The following is a 16,818-nucleotide window of genomic DNA, read 5'->3' as shown; positions in this document are numbered from 1 at the left end:
TTACACACCGCTCAGAGATGGAGGCTCTTCACACATCGAGGGACGCGCCTGCATTTTCAGTATATAACCACGTTCCCTTTACTCAGTGTGGTTCTGGGTCGGGACAGGTCAGAAGGACTCCGGGTTCTGCTCCGATTTGCTGTCTGTCTCAGGGAATAATCAGACAAAACTTAGTAGGAAGCGAATACAATTTTGTAATATTATTTACTAGAAATAAGAAAATTGGAGATATATTCTTTAAATGGCAGTGTGTAAAAACTCCCTAATAACCGTTCCTGTCTGGCGCCCAGATGAGAGACAAAAAAAAAACTGGGAAAAAAAAGTGTGACACAATTTGAAAGAGGAGAATCGTCTATAATGGGCGATGAGAGACTCTGGCTCCCTGAGACACAGACGAGCTCTCCTCACCGTAGACTAAACATGAAATTCAATCAGTTTGGAGTCCGTACCCTTGGAATTGTATGTTTGCTTGTTTGCTTGTGTGAATGTGCACACACATGCGCGTCAGTGTGTTTGTGCACGGAGGCATTTAATACAGCGCAGGGTTCTGCTGGTCATGTACTTTCTTATTTTCTTCATTGTATTTTCCTTCTCTGTTGACTTCAGTTGCTAGCTTCAGCAGTAGTGGAGGCTCAGTGGGGTTTTTTAGTTTGGCTTCCAGCTGAGGTTCGATGTCTATTTCCTCAGAAAAGCGAGTTGTTTGTGTTCCTGAGTGTTCATCCAGTCTGGCCTTCGGTCGGTTTTGCACGGCTCCCTGTCATCTCCTGACAGTCTCACGACTGTCTCATTGAGTTCTCGTGGTTTTTGTCATCACTGGCTGGCCTTGGGAGGGATTACCAATTAGCATGCTAGCGAGTAACATGCTATCGCATCTGAGCGCAGAGTGGTGGGTGTAAAGGGGAAAAGTAACATCAAACACACACACACACACACACACACCTACACGCACACACACACCTACACGCGCACACACACACACACACACACCTACACACACACGCACATTCCAGAGACCTTGAGTGCACACAGAATACACTCTGTTGACAGTCACCTCTGTATGTCTTTCACTTTCCTCTCTCTTATCCACACACACACACACACACACACACACACACACACACACGCTCACATTTTCACCCTCTTTCCCCAATGTGACCCACCCCACCTATATCAGACATCCTCTCTCTCCTGCAGGCTGCCGGCACCCTGCACGTCCCATAATCAGGGCAGGGCTGGGCTGCTCGCCTATAAATATTTCAGCAAAGGCGCTGGGCAGGGGAGAGGGGAGAGTAAATAAGCTTTTCCTCCACACTGGAGTGGGAGTTCCTCTGGGAGCAGGTCTCTCCTCTCCCCTCTCCTCGCCTTTTACTTCACAGAAAAACCTTAATTACAAAACACAGTTCAGAAAACCTCACGGTTGATTACTGGGGTGTGATTGTAATGCTCTTTCTTACTTTCTCTTATATGAAGGATTTTTTTTAGATCTACTGTAAGACACTGTTTTATGTTTTCATGTTCCGTCAGTGTTATAATTGCTTACTGTCTTAGTGTCATTTGGCATCTATGTACAACTTTTATTTTGTAAAATTAGCTCATTTTGTAGTGTGATTGTGTTTATATCTACAGTGTGATATCACTTTAATACAATTTAAAATTCACATAGAAATAACTTATTACATCTGTTACCTTTAGATGAGGCAGTGTCAGTATGAAAATGTCAGATCCTTTTCAAAACACTGAGTTACCATAGCACAAGGCATAAGGCACTGAAGACTAGTGATATAGCCCAATGGTGTATGTGTGCTGCTGTCAGTCATCTGCTGGGCAAAGATACCTTCACAGCTGGACACGCCCCCAAGCGTGTTATCCAATGCCACTTAACAAGGGGTGGGGCTGTGTGGCTGTGGTATGATGCTGCGTAATTCATTTTACAGGGCATTTGTTTATCGATTGCCCACACTGAAAATGTGCAACGCAAAGCCATTTTCCCCCATTATCTAGTTTATCTGCCCTCTTGGGATCAAGCTTGGTGGCCTGATGTATTTCTATTTTCCCGCCTATATACTGAATCTTGTTTGTTTCATCTTATATGTTGTGGGCCGATAAAGAAAGGGCAAAATATATCCGTCTAAATCATTTACTGGAAATAAAGAACCCCTAAAGAGATTTCAGTGTCCGGTGTCATTGCCTGTGACAGGATCCATAGCAGGCATGGCTATTGCAACTATCACAGAGGCAGTTGCATTAGCCCGGAAGGGAGGGAGAGAGAGACAGAGAGAGAGAGAGAGTCAGCTTTGCTGGAGTGAGGCGTCTAATGAGATCCTGAAGATTACAGGCTGCTGTTTGGAGGAGACAGATGTGACTGAGGTCAAAGGGCAGATTAGCAGGACTTGTGTTGCTGCTTCGCCTCTCCTGCAGGGACAAGCAGCCCGTGAACAGTGAGCGAATGTGTCTCTCAACTTCAGGATTGCCGCAATCACAGAAAGACATGAAGACTTACCAGCATCAGGCTGGAGTTGAGTAACAAGACATTGTCTCCCGCATTCTGATGAGTTTTTATATAGACAATCAGAAAATGACACCAATTTGCAAGAATGTTTATTAATGCTTATGTTTAACATAATGTTACTTTAAAATAGTATTGTCTGTATTACTCTTAAAGGACATAGTTGTCATGTGGTGGGGTCACAGAGGTCACATATAGGCACTATATAGAAACAACTCTTATCTGAACAGACTACCAGCCCAGTGTACTGACTGAGAAAATGTTACATAGTTTTCCTTTAATGATAAAATCGTCATTTAGCGCTAGGTTTTTGCCACGAGCTGTGATAACAGAAAGCAAAAAAAAAAATCAACCCAAAGTGGGAGAAATATGGGCTCATTTTGACCCCAGCGGAACACAGGGCAGAGGCTGTAAAAATTACGGCTCTCCCAGGCGGGCAGGAGCGCTGGCGAGTGTCCACCATGGCGAAATCTTCGATCTAAGAGCGAAAATTTAAAGAGATTAATGTTTAACCTTTGCATGATGTTCTGAACTAAATGGAGGAGCTGCAGGGTTCTAAAGTGTAAAGACTTTGGTTCTAAATATGTGTTGGACATTACAAACACGGTCTAATGACTACTGAGCAACATAAAATAATAATATAAAAGAATTAATATAAAAGAAGCAACTCATTTGTTTCTTATGACTATTTTGAATCTTCGTGGAAGCCCTTGATTTGAAGGGTGTGGAGAAGCTTTTTGGGGTTCGGATTTTACACAGACACTTGTCTTCCCAGAAGTCTCAGAATCAACAGCGCGGGCCGCCCAGCTGACTCCCCACGCCGTGTAACCAGCGTGTGCTCCGGGAGTTACGTCAGCCGTGTGAGGACAGTGGTGGGTGTGAGCCGTGGTGGCCCTGGAGGTGGGGTGGGCGAGCCTGGAGGAGGTTTCTTCACTTGACTGGCAGCTACTGGCCGATCGCGATCCTCCTTACGTCGCCCACTGGTGGTGACCCAGCGGATCCGCGGCGGTGGCCCGTGGCTCCTTCTCTTCCCAGTGGTGTGGGGATTAAAGGGGGAAAACGTGGCTATCGAGTGTGAAAGAGAGAAGGAGAGAAAGGGGCCCAACTGGAGGAGACAGGAGGAGGTAATTAAACAAGGAACACATCCAAGCAGCCAGATGCCACCTAGATGAGTCCTTCACTAGAACCACAGAAGGTCCTCCGTTTGGTTACAGCTTTGGTTTCCCTCTCTCTTTCTGTGACTGTGTGTGTGTGTGTGTGTGTGTGTTTGTCTACATCTTTTTCACAGTCACAGGCTTTATTTGTGGTTCCCAGATGCCACAGCGTGAGAGCCTTCCCCCCTTTCGTTTCGTTTCATGCAGAATCCTTCCTGTCTTGATGCAGTCATGAATGGCAAAGGCCACACCTCAACATCGCATCTTGATTCCCTCCCAGGGAACTCTGGGTAAACAGCCCAGGTTCTGACTAACCTGGGCCCTCAACCCGCTGACAGCGGACGGCCCTCCTGTATGTCTGATCTGTTGAAGACCGACATCTTGCTTCCATACTGTGCGGCTGAGAGGGGCGAGAATGTGGTGCCCATGTTAAAGGAGAATGTGAAAAGGAGGTGAGAGGTGCCCTGGTTGGAGAGTCTGAGGGAGGGAGGGAGAGAGAGAGAGAGAGAGAGAGAGAGAGAGAGAGAGAGAGAGAGAGAGCGAGAGAGAGAGCGAGAGAGAGAGAGAGAGAGAGGATGAGAATGAAGTGAGACATAACAATGTAGAATCATTTAGTATTTATTGACCTCTTGCTGACTAGCTGTGGGCTTCTGACTTGCTGCCCTAGGCTGGTTTGTGTTGTGCTATAGTTGTATGTTCATTTTGAAGTGAATAACTCATCCTCATAAAATACAGTGTTTTAAAAAAAAACAGCACTGATACCAGTGTATGGAACATAAGAATGTAAATGTTTTGAGATAATGTATTTTCTTCATCAGTATATGGTATTGTTGTACTGAAGAGCAAAACACAGGCCTTCTGTTCTGTATTCCAAGGTCTGTTATATTCAACACATGGACCTCGGTCTAAAATTAACAAGGAGAGTGTAATGGGAAATACTAGGTGATGGAGAGAGAGAAAAAGAGAGAGAGAGAGAGAGATGGAGGAGGTAGTGTCAAGGTTTAACTTCACAGACGAAGAAATCAAAGAACTGGCTTGAGAGGCTCTACCTTGGAACAGAAAAAGAGCTGTGTGTGTGTGTGTGTGTGTGTGTGTGTGTGTGTGTATGCGCTTGTGAGTATGTGTGTGTGTGTGTGTATGCATGCGTATGTGTGTGGGGTGGATACTAAGAAATTAAATGTTTTAATTGAAATGCTGCCTCTGAGGATGCAGGATTTAAATGACAGCCCACACTCTATGTCCTCTTCATCTCCTCCCTTCAGAGAGGGAAGCCCAGTGAAGATGAGGAGCAGGACCTCACTGTTAATTGATCATGTCCTCATGTCCTCGTGGTCGCGCGCACAAACACTCAGAGTGCTGCAGACATCGGCCGAGGCTCCTGCAGGCAGATAAAAGCTCAACCAATGGGGGAGCTGGAAAGGGAGGGAGAGGAGGAAGAGGAGGAAGGGGAGGGAGAGGAGGAAGAGGAGGGAGAGGAGGAAGAGGAGAGAGAGAGTCTGACACTTCAGCGTTTTGCCCGTGATGTAGCCCTGAGTTCCAGGCAGAGCAAGACTGCATCCATTCTTAGAACAAGCACTTTCCAATTAGCCGAGCTTGTGGAGGGATGGCTGGCGTTTGTGTGTGTGTGTGTGTGTGTGTGGGTGGGGGGGGGGGTCTTTATGGGAAATCACTGCCTTGTACGGCAGGAGTCCAACAGGTATTCATGTGCATTTGGTAAATGGTTACCTAGAGCGCTAGTCGGTTGTAATCTCCAGTAGTACATAAAATGGGTCGATAATGTTAGCGGGTGTGGACGGCATCTTTTCTTCTTCTGACAAAGACTCTTGAAGTGTGTGGTGCGCTTGTGGGGAGTAGCAGAAAAAAACAACCAGAAAAATCTCCCTTTGCCATCCAACATTTTTCTTTATCAGATATCAGAGGATGCAGTGATAGAACTTCCGTCAGGTCCTTCCGATCCTCTCCCCACAGCGTGACACACGGTCAAACATGCCCCGTTTGGAGATCGGCTGCCTCAAACAAAACCGGCGCCAAGTCGCTCGAAGGAAGCCGATATTGCTCTGAAATATCCGTTCCTCCGTGGGGTCGGTATTAAAGCGGCTGTCCGCGCATCACGGTATCCGCTGCAGCTCAAAGTTACATTTTCTGGTAGCCAGACATCCTTGGCGAGCAAAGCTAAAGCTTCATAATCTAGCGGCAGATTGCTTCGACGTGCTTGCTTGGTTCTGCGAGATGATTTCGTTTAGGCTCGTTTGCGTGCGGCTTTGCGTGGGCGAGATTTGTGTGTGTGTTGTCATACCTGAGGCTTCGTATGAAACACTCTCGACGTAGTTTTCATCTTCTCACAACTACATGTACCACCAATGACCTTGATCAGGGGCCTGTTGATGAAGGTGGATAGTTTCTTCCATCTGGGGGGAGGAGGATGTAGAATACTTGTAGCATGAGTAGTGACCCCCCTATTTTGGTGTGTGACTGTTATGGATAAGTGTAGCTATGGCTTCGTCGCCCTCTCTATCAAATGCGTGGAGCCAAAAAACGCTACTATGTGGGTCTCCCTTCATTTCCCATAATGCAGTGTTGCTCCCTTGCCCTGCTCAGGGTGCATAGGATTACCCATGACCTCATTTGAGGTGTCCACAGGCCCAGTGCTTCTGCAACTCATGAATTTAAATGTAGACAGATATGCAGGGGGTGGCGGGGGATGGGCTGTTCACGTACGGCATGTGAGACTGACAGACTCGGGGCCAGACAGGCTCTGATGCTTCTCTGCTCCCAGGGGTGGGACAATACATCATTTACAAATCGGGATCACAATGTTGACCTTTGCGATACTGATATTGCAGAAGGTATATGAGGTGTCTTAAATATAACTGTTTAAAGGCATGCTGTGACGTTTTGGTGAATTTACATGATGGCACAAATGTAAACATTAAGCATGGACTCACCAGTGTGCTTATATATTGCACAGAATGTTATAGCTGCAATATGTAGTCATATGGTAGGCTATTTGTATTTAGAATCCTAGTTGAATAGGCATAGTCATCACAATATGTTATGTTCACCATATCGTGCCTTCCTGTGCTGCTATGGGACGTTGAAAAGTATTTTATATTCCTCATCTGGGCATGATGATGCTGCTGGCAATATGTGGGTTGCTGGTTGAGTTCCTAGGGAGTGCACACAGTCTGGATCAGAGTGCTTACTGAAGGCTGTAAATGTCATGGAAGCCGGCAATCACGCCGAGATGTTTATTATGGGTCCCTGCCTTTGTACACTGGGGCAAAAGTGCAGAGAACACGGCAATATTTTTGATTTTTAAACACCAGCACTTGCTCTTCTGCATAATCGAATTAAACTGAACTAAAAACTGAACTCTAGAAATATGAAATAACACCTTCTGTCCAGAGCTCCACCGAGTTGTGTGTGACACCTGCTTTGGAGTTTCGTCTCCTTCCTTCTTCAGGGTAGCTGCATTGTTCTTGGGCCCCTGTTCTTAGACAGATACTGCTGCAGGGGGCCCTGACTGCCCTCTCCTCTCCTCCCCTCCCCTCGCAGACTTTAAAAACCTCGGAAGGCTTTTTCACACGAGGAATGAGAAGAGAGATCGGACTGACCCATCACAAAATGTAGCCGCGCCGTTGTACTAAACGAATTAATACGCGACGTAGCCGAGCGTATCTGTGCTGAAGGCAGCGACGGTTCTTCTAAGTGCCGTAGCCTCGGGGTGTTTCGCATTAGGCAAGCCAGTATTTTCCAAGTTCAAATTCAGTGTGTTAGTTTTTAAAATACTAATAGGATAAGGAGCCTAATTAAGAAAGAGTAGAAATTAATACGATTACTATTAAACTGCTTCATCTCCTCAGAATTATCTGAAACACCATATTCGTGCTGTAACACATGCTTCTCATTTTGATATACATTAACAAAATGTTCTCTATTAAGAAGGTCTGACTTTTCCGCATGAACTGACTGCAGGTTCAGCATTTAAACCAAAACATGACAGGCCATTAATTTAGCTTTTCATTCAGGCACTTTACACCTCAACAGCTGACAAGGTATTTGCCACGAAGCAAATTCACTATCTCGCCTGCCCTGGCTGAATGATAAAGACCTTAGCTGTCCATTTCTAGTTTGTTGTTAAAGGGCCGTACTTCCTGAATTGGAATCTTGAGGTACTGCCCCTTCAGGTGAACCGAAACTGTCTTTGACCAGCTCACCCACTGTGTGTGACGGTGTGCTAACAGCTAACTCCCAGAGGACTGTTAATCCCCATAACCACTGAGTGCTAATGTGCCTGGTCATGTTCCTGATGTCGGAGGAGAGGCTGTCTGTTTAAGTGCCAGTCAGGACCTGCCGATATCCTTCCCTGGTTGCCTCCAGAACGACTCTGAGTCTACCCACAGAGAGCGTGGTGCAGAATCTTGTACATTTTTACGTACAATAAATGTATGTTTTATTGTGGCTGCTGTGGTTCTTTGAATTTTTACTGGGCTGTAAAATGAAATAATAAAACCTCGAGGTGCAGTTTTCTGAGTCTCTGAAAGAGTCACATGGGGTCTTGTGGTCGTACCACGTGGCTGAGCAGTGTTGTCCAAGCTCCTTACTTGTTCCTGTCCTGTGGACACACTGCCCGTTCAGCTCTTTGTCATGTCACTGTGACATTAGCATGCTCTCATCCCGCCACCCGAACGTCTCACGTTTACAAGTCCTGAATGCTAGACGAGCTGCCTAAACGTGTGACCCGTGAACGCCAGCGGCCTGCTGCTGCGTGCAGCTCTGCCACGTGAGACTCTGCCAGGTCAGCATTTTCTCTCCTTCTGCATAAATCGTGTTTTTCCACAACAAGAATGACTCCATGACGCAAGATTTTTAAGCAACCTGACTGGTGCATTGTGGGGCATCTCTCAAACACTTCCTGGTTTGACACCTGGCATCTTTGCTGACTCTGAATGATGCGTTGTGTAGGGTGGAGTATCTGTGTGTGTTGGAGTAACTGTGTGTGGTGGAGTATCTGTGTGTGGTGGAGTATCTGTGTGTGGTGGAGTATCTGCATGTGGTGGTGGAGTATCTGCGTGTGGTGGTGGAGTAACTGTGTTTGGTGGAGTATCTGCGTGTGGTGGAGTAGCTGCGTGTGGTGGAGTAGCTGCGTGTGTTGGTGGAGTAACTGTGTTTGGTGGAGTAGCTGCGTGTGGTGGAGTATCTGTGTTTGGTGAAGTATCTGCGTGTGGTGGAGTATCTGCGTGTGGTGAAGTATCTGCGTGTGGTGAAGTATCTGCGTGTGGTGGAGTATCTGCGTGTGGTGGAGTAGCTGTGTTTGGTGGAGTAGCTGTGTTTGGTGGAGTAGCTGTGTGTGGTGGAGTAACTGTGTGTGGTGGAGTAACTGTGTGTGGTGGAGTAACTGCGTGTGGTGGAGTATCTGTGTGTGGTGGAGTAACATCTAGTGTGATTGTTGAGCAGAGACGCGTCTGCAGATGTAAATGTTGGACTTTACGTCTTATTCTGGTGAAATTCCACAAACAAAATCATTCCTATGCAGCCACAGATCTGTAGACACTGTGGTTATGTGATTATGTGTGAGAGATTTAGTGGAAGAGGTAAAGAAAAGAAAGTTTGAGAGTAGGAGAGACAGAATGAGACTTAATGTGCCTATTTGTGTGTGTGTGTGTGTGTGTGTGTGTGTGTGTGTGCGTGTGTGTGTGTGTGTGCGTGTGTGTGTCATGTTTACCTGTCACTCTTGGCAGAACAGATGTGGTAAACGTGGAGATGATTTCTGAAAGGTGGAGAGTACTGTAGAGAAGAGAAGATCATTTTGAATTATGTGCCATTCATCTGTCTCGCTCCCTCGCTCTTTCTCTCTCACCCTCCACCCTCCACCCCTCTATCTCTCCATCAGTTCCTTGTGGAATGTATCAGGCATAACAGGCGAAGGAGTGTTGAACAAACTCAGATGGATAGTAATGTGTTCTTTTGCTCTCTCACTTTCTCGCTCTCTCTCATTTTTGTTTGGGCTCTTCCTCTCTTTTCTCTCCCTCTTTTCTCTCCCTCTTTCTCTCTGTCTCTGAGATATGGCAGAATAGCAGATAAGCATGTCCTCCACTGACTCCCTGATCTATCGGTCGCTGTATTGTGGAGGGCATGTAGCACACACACACACACACACACACACACACACACACACACACACACGTACACACACACACACACACACACGTGCACACACACACACACACACACACACACACACACACACACACACACACACACACACACAAACCAGGCTAGCAGTTTGAACAGTAGTTTTGTTTTCAGAGCTCTTAGGCTTGTGTTTGGATTCAGAAAGGTCTTGTTTTGGAGCCAATAATCTGGGTGAGGGCAACAGAGCTTTATAGCAGACTTGGAATTTTTTAAAGGTTGTGTCATGACCTGATCCGACCTTTGGCTGTCCTTCCACCTTTCACACTAATACGTATTATGCCATCTGTTTGTTTGAATGCGTTTATTTTCACTAGTAAAATGTTTGACACTGTGATCTACACGGATGTCCCCGGTGTGACACACCTGATCCCTTCAGAAACATCTCCACTGTGAATAAATGTCACTGCTTTTGAAGAGAGTCTCAAGCTTTTGAGTCATGAATATTACAGCATGACCCATAACAGTGTTGACCTGTCCACCCACCGGGCTGTCTGCAGAGGTGTTTGTTGTGCTGCCTATAACATCACCATGTGCTAGTGAGATGTTAGTGGTTCTTTGATATGATTATGCTATACTAGACTATATCAATGTTACAAACTCCAACGTGCTTCCACAATTGGCAGTGTTTATGTCCTAACGAGTGGAACTGTGGCAGTGTGAGTCAGTTGATTCTGTGATTGTCCATGAAAGCATCATTTAAGGGTCAAGTGTCAAAATCTCAGTTCAATACGCCTCTGCTGGAGGTCGTCAGTTAGCCTAGCACAAGAGCAGCTACAGTGCTGTAGCCACAGCAGTCATCTCCATCACACACACACACACACACACACACACACACACACACACACACACACACACACACACACACACACACACACACACACCCCAGAAGCATCCAGTTGCCTTTGCGACAAGCAGGCGGTGTTCTCCGCAATCAGTCTGATGTGCAAATGAGGCCGTTTCTTCAAGCATTTGCACGTCTGGAAACGCGCGTGTCTTCACGAGCATCTGGCAGTCTGTCACCATTGCAACACTCTTAACCCTCGCACGCGTGCCATACTCCCGCCTGCAGCTGCACGCTCGCCGTAAACATCCGTAAATCAATAAGCAAATGATGCCGCATCGTTTCCCAAGGGTCATGACCCCGCTAAGACCCTGGTTGAGGTCGTGACCTCTGCAGCAGCGTTTTCCTCGTTTTCATATTCAACCGAGGCTTCGCACACAACTCCTCTCACCCCACCCCTTGGTCACGGTTCACAGAGGCTAGGAGATGTAAACATGTATGTTTATACTTTTTTTTTTTAATAGCAGTCACGATGAGGAGCAGAGGTTAACGCCCCATTGGCTGACAGCACTCACGTGGGCAGCTCCCGCACTACATCGAGAAACAAGTTACCAAAAGCAGAAACATGGAGGAAGTGAGACACAAAGCAGTAAAGACACATGCAATGCTTTATGAAGGTGTGGGGGCAGACGGGCTATATATACACACATAGGTGGAGATGATGTAACTGATGAGACACAAGTGTAAGAAATAAAGAGGGGGCGGGGCTGGGGCGGGGCTAGGGCGGAGCCAGAGTGATAGTGGATTTGGCAGAAGTGGAGGCTCCATTATGTTCAACTCCTTATCTCTTCCCCTTTGTCTCTCTCTCTCTCTCTCTCTCTGCTGTTTATTTAGTATTTATCTTTTTCTGGTGTCCTCACTGATTGAAAGAAGGCAAATGTTTTCCTTCCTTTTTCTGTTCTTCCACTCTCCCTGTTTATCTCCACACTCTCTCATCCCCTCATCCTGTTCTCCTGTCTTCCTCTCTCTCTCCGCCGTGTGATCAGCTCAGGTCTTTCTGCTCTGTCTCCGGAGTAATCGAGTCCGTCTCAGAGCCGTAGCTCCCGTGATCTGTCCCGTGTGTTGAGCAGAGCCAGTAGCCTGCCGCTGTCATCCTCACTACCCATCATCCCTCGGCTGTCCGCGCAGGACTTACGCACACACCCGCACACGCGCGAACACAGAGTGTCACTAGGCCAAATATAAATTTTGCACCCGCTTAAAGAAGATGACTCATCACACTTGTATAGGCAGCGGAAATGTGTTGGATACACGCCATCTTCCCATTGACTTAGTCATCACAGCTCCGCCATTCATTCATCCGTCCCAGTATTCAGCCAATCCAGAGTCCAAATCCGTTGCAGACTCTCTGGCAGTTAGCCGTCACTTCCAGCCCAAATAAAGTGTGATATAGTTCTGAATCTGCAGCCTCGTTCCACGTGCCTTTTGCTTTGACACACGTGCTGGATGTGGGAGCAGAAGGCTGTAGAGCTGATCCACAGTCCGATATGGTTCACTCTCTGATGCTGGACCCACGGCCCCATTTCCATGGAGCTGCAGATGTAGTAATGGAGGGTAAGAGAAAGGTGGCGCTGTGCGGCCTCACGCTTGGTTAGATCCCTATCCTGTGTAATCCCATTCAGACGCAATCTGCTGCTTCTTTTCAACTCACTGTTTAAAGAGCTAATCATGTGACACCGTGTATTGAGAGGGACGTCCTTCAGTCATGACAGACGCCCAGAATGAAAGTGAGATTATGGCGATATGGGTCTCTGTGTCCCGCTTCTTGTCTATGTGTCCCGCTTCCTCTCTGTGTCCCGCTCACACTCTCTGTGTGTCCTGCTCCTTCTCTCTGTCTATGTCCCGCTCACACTTTCTGTGTCTCCTCCCTCTGTCTGTTTAGTCCTTGTCCTCCATTGGCTTCTGTCCCCAATCTCCATTGCTGTTCTCTCTCTTTCACTCCCTCTCTCTCTCTCCCCCTCTCTCTCTCTCCCCCTCTCTCTCATTCTCGATCTCTGCCTGGCTGTCTCGCGCTAATTTAGCACTTGAGTGCAATAACATCCCCTCGGCTTTCTCCGTGGACTAACGTAATTGGCTCTGGCTTGGTGAGAGAGGAGAGTGTCAACATAATTTGTTCCCCTCTCTCCTCATAATCTGAGCTGCGATGCACTCTATTAGATATGAAAGGTTAGGGCTGTGCTCACACGCCTGTACACCCTCCTGTCTTGCCTGGGAGGGCCACAGCGACATTAAGGTGCTTTTTATTTAGGCCAGTGCCTAACAAAAGCGCCGCACCCCGGGCAAGGCTGCGGCCGCCAAGGGACCACGGGGGCGAAACAAGTGGAATAAAATCATGCAAACGTTGGAGAAGGGAAGCGCACGCACCACTGCTCGGTTTGGAGCGCAGCCTCCGCCAAACCAATCTCAGCTCCAACCCCTTACTAAATATTGCCGCAGAAAATGCCATGCTTAAAATATTTAAAGCTTCTCTATTTAATCTGACCTTCTCTCCTTTTGCATAAATGATGTAAGATTCATGGTTGGAATAAAAGACATGTTTACTAAGATGTGTAATTACTTGTTTGAGTAGCACTAGCATCAGTGTTTTGGTTTCATGAGCTGGGTGTTAGTAAAGAGTCTGTCACCATCACTGAGTATTGCATTTCTAAGCAATGCTTCACTAATAATTAATTATCCAGAAACATATTTCTTCTCTGGATTGTCCAGGATCTCTTATAAAGTGCCACAACACACTATGATCGAATTAGACGAATTATAATCATGCCCAAAAGAATAATAGAAATTGACATGTACATGTTTACAGATGCATATGAAGCTGTGTGTGTGTGTTTTGTGTACAGTGCTGGGAGGCATTGAATCCCGCAGTGTCCTGAGGAAGATTAGTGACATGCTGGAGGTCATTCTGAAGAGGATGGACAGTCTCTCAAAGCTGGACAATGCTAATGACTCTCGTCGCCTGGAGGAGCTCAGCTCGGCAATTAACAGGTACGCGCACTGGTCCGCGGCTGAACCCGGCTGGTCCGGTAGCCCCGGCTGGTCTGGTGGCCATGGCTGGACCCGGCCACTCTGGATTGGGTTTCTTTAAACATTGAAAACAGAAACCGGTTCAGCAGTTTCTACAGAATCTTGGGCCAGTGTCTTCTGAAGTGAATCTGTGACCTTCTCAAAGTTGTGCCTGCTGGCAAGACTAGCCTCGCTCCTCGACGTCCAGCCGCCTCCCCGTTCTGATCTGGCCAATCAGGACCTCTGCCTGCCTGTGATGGTTTAAGCCAGGTGTGACAGAGGAAGCATCTCTGCATCATGCTAGGTCTTAATAAACATGGCAGAGACATCTTTTTGAAAGCATTGTGTGCTCTTTATGTTAATGTTGCATTTATGCATCTGAGAGTAACAATGGCACTGCATTAATGCATAAACTTTTGCCAGAGATCTTGCTGTGTTTAAAACAGCCATTCTAAATGCCTGAGCTGTATGGGAAATGGATGGTTTCCGAGTTGGCCACACTGAATAGATTATTTATGCTGAAAATGTTTTATTTAGCAAATAGCCAATCTGGGTTGTACTTTGTGTGCTAATGTAACTCATTTGCGAGCAGGTTTATGAGTTGCTGGTGGTTGGCTAGTGGCCCTTCCTGCTCTGCATGTGCGTCTCCCCCTTTTTCTTTGCTGCTTTTTTCCCCTCCCCTGCTTCATCAGTCAGAATTAGTTCTCAGCAGCGCTTGGTTTGTGTTTGAGAGGCCTCAGTCCGTTCCTCCCCCGCACTGGTTGATGGAGCCACTGATTGACGTCGTGTGACCTGACTCCCAAGCAGTCTGGCCTAAGTAATGGGAGCAACCCTCCATACTCCCGTCTTACGAAATTTGCACAATTGAAGCAGCGTGGTACCTGTGTTTGGCCACGCCTCCGTTACCTGTTAATGAATGCTGAATCCGAAGTGGCCTCGAAAGGGACGAAAGGGAGTTACCGCGCACGCAAGAGACGTTTTCGGTTTCACCTCAGGCGATATAACGCGCCTCGTTTAACTGCTGTTAAAGGGCATAATGGAAAGGGCACGTTTATACTGGTGAAAAACCCAGGAAATATAATCAGGTTTTTTGTGTTATATATGTGGAGGAAAGGCAAGATGGCGGATGAGGTCGCACGGATCAGGTCGCACCTCTACAGCGGCTCATTTGTGACCTTTGGCTGTTTTTTTTTCTTCCTCGTTGCATGCTTTTGCAGGCGGGTTTCGTTCTACGCCTGAGGCAGCGTGGACACACATTCGTCATACGATCGCACAGTCCACAGTGAAGTGTGAGTGTGGATGGGGGGGGGGGGGGGGCGTGGCAAGGGGGAGGAGAGAGGGCGGGGATTTGCCAGAAAGAGAGAGTGAAGGATGATGGGAAGTGAGAGAGGGATGGTTGTGCTCTGTCACTGTGGACATAAAGTGACTGCAAACAACAACAGCAACAAGCCAATCCTTCATTTCAGCTACAAATTAGTCCCTAAATATCCTGCTTGTAAAAATGATCAAAACAGCCAGGCAAGGTTAGCAGACACCACCTACTGCACAGCGTCCTGGACTCTTTCACCAACAGTATGGCATCTGAATCTCTTGGAAATCTCTAAAGTTATTAGAAGGGTTTACAGTGTCTAACTACTGAGAAAAATGCCACAGTTAATAGAGGCCTGCTGTCTTGCTAGCTAATCTGCTGTAAAGAGTGACAAAATATCCACTTTGTTCTTTGCAATTATTAGTTATAGTCACAGATAACAATAAACATGAAACACTTCTTTATGTGCATTTCAGCATCAGGGAGGTAGTGAAACATGAAAAAAAAACATTTTAAATCTTACTCATAAAGATAAAAATGCTAAATATAACAGTCCCCCCCCCCCCCCCCCCCCCCCCCCAAGTTGGTTTACTGCAGTGTTTGAGAAATGTTAATATGTAAAGATTAGTGGTGTCAATTCCAGGTTCAGAGATTAAAAGTCCTCACCAGGATTTTGCTCAAGCTTGCTAGATTTTCTAATTAGCAATCCAGGTAAAATTAGTGGAATCAACACAATCCAGGAAGCCTGAGCAAATCCTGGTGAGGACTTTTAATCTCTGAACCTGGAATTGACACCTCTAGTAAAAATGTAGCTGATCTTTCATGTTATAAACCTATCTACCTGTAATTATTCACAGGCTAAGATGTCAAATATCCTGCAGTGATCTATTTGGGTTTCATATAGGATCAAGAACTGGTATCTCAGACCCAACTCACTTCCAAACTCACTAAACAACAACGCATCAGTGATGTAAACAAACACTGGTCTCTGTGGTGACTAAGGCCAGCTTCACTGACACTATTAGTGCAGAGGCCCGGTGACTCTAGATTAATATGGAATATGTATTACAACAGCAGCACATACTGACTTGGCCTCCCTATAATTTCCCACTGTGCCACTACTGTGCAGACAATCTGTCCTTAAACTGTGAAGTGCACACTACACCCCCTACAGGCCATGAGGCCACGTGCAGCCCCACTACATTTCCATATGGATTTTACCCACTACAACACCAAACACCCCCTATTCATATTGGCGACCACAGTGACAAAGGCCGTTCCCACCATGAATGCATGCTGGTTCCAGTTCCAGCTCGATTTACCATTCAACACATGACAATAACACACTGTGACAGTCTGCTTATCTGCCCAGCCCTGTAAGTTCTGACAGACCTCCGCCTCTCGGTCGCTATGCTGCAGTTCCTTACCCACAGCCGATAACCCTTTCAGCTACTTCTGATAATTGCTTCACAGCTACCTGAGCATTCAGCCTCTAAAACCAAATTTCACAGGCAAAGATGCGGCACACCTGGTTACAAATGCCCTAGCACCTACCTCTACTGACCTAGTGTAGACCAGCCTGTCAGCCATCTTGATTTACCCCAGTCACCAAGGCTGCAATTGTCGGTTTCTTCTTTTCAAAAACTTCAACTGCACCCCCGAATGGAATTGTTAACTACATAAACATAAATCTGTTTTCTTTCTGAGTACAACAGCATGTCTGGCCACAACGTAGTTAACACACTGGGATCTTTAGTTCTCTTCATCCACCTCCAGTATCCAGTCTCGTACTCGCCACGCTCACACAAAC

General features: G+C 46.7%; 2 protein-coding genes across 5 annotated transcripts in view; one reads left to right on the top strand and one right to left on the bottom strand.

The window, feature by feature from the left end:
• LOC143522123 (alpha-1,6-mannosylglycoprotein 6-beta-N-acetylglucosaminyltransferase B-like) overlaps nt 1-16,818 on the top strand; it is a 105,581-nt gene that overhangs the window by 11,635 nt on the left and 77,128 nt on the right. Inside the window, exon 3 of the mRNA XM_077015852.1 lies at nt 13,537-13,681. Coding sequence (XP_076871967.1) covers nt 13,537-13,681 — 145 coding nt within the window. The remainder of the gene's footprint in view (nt 1-13,536; nt 13,682-16,818) is intronic.
• Nucleotides 2,660-16,783, bottom strand: LOC143522124 (uncharacterized). 4 transcript variants are annotated; one of them, XM_077015855.1, is made up of 5 exons: nt 16,563-16,783; nt 9,386-9,447; nt 5,957-6,068; nt 4,961-5,072; nt 2,660-4,137 (listed from the first exon to the last, which is right to left on the bottom strand). In XM_077015855.1, the coding sequence occupies exons 1-4, from the start codon at nt 16,596-16,598 to the stop codon at nt 4,971-4,973; spliced, it is 312 nt and encodes a 103-aa protein (XP_076871970.1). In that variant the 5' UTR covers nt 16,599-16,783; the 3' UTR covers nt 2,660-4,137; nt 4,961-4,970. The 4 variants fall into 4 exon arrangements, with proteins under 4 accessions (XP_076871970.1, XP_076871969.1, XP_076871971.1 ...); XM_077015854.1 differs by having other exon boundaries at nt 2,660-5,072; XM_077015856.1 differs by having other exon boundaries at nt 2,660-5,038.

This window comes from Brachyhypopomus gauderio, chromosome 8 (genome assembly GCF_052324685.1).
Source record: "Brachyhypopomus gauderio isolate BG-103 chromosome 8, BGAUD_0.2, whole genome shotgun sequence".
Lineage (NCBI taxonomy): Eukaryota > Metazoa > Chordata > Actinopteri > Gymnotiformes > Hypopomidae > Brachyhypopomus > Brachyhypopomus gauderio.
This window is presented reverse-complemented; position numbering and strand designations above follow the sequence as displayed.

Excerpts from the sequence above, each read along its gene's own strand:
- LOC143522124 (XM_077015853.1), bottom strand. The coding sequence starts at position 16,598 with ATGGCTGACAGGCTGGTCTACACTAGGTCAGTAGAG. Across the intron at positions 9,448-16,562 it reads TCTACACTAGGTCAGTAGAG|TACTCTCCACCTTTCAGAAA; the intron begins GTAGGTGCTAGG and ends TCTTCTCTACAG. Across the intron at positions 3,572-5,956 it reads TGTTTCATACGAAGCCTCAG|CCACGTTTTCCCCCTTTAAT; the intron begins GTATGACAACAC and ends CACACTCGATAG.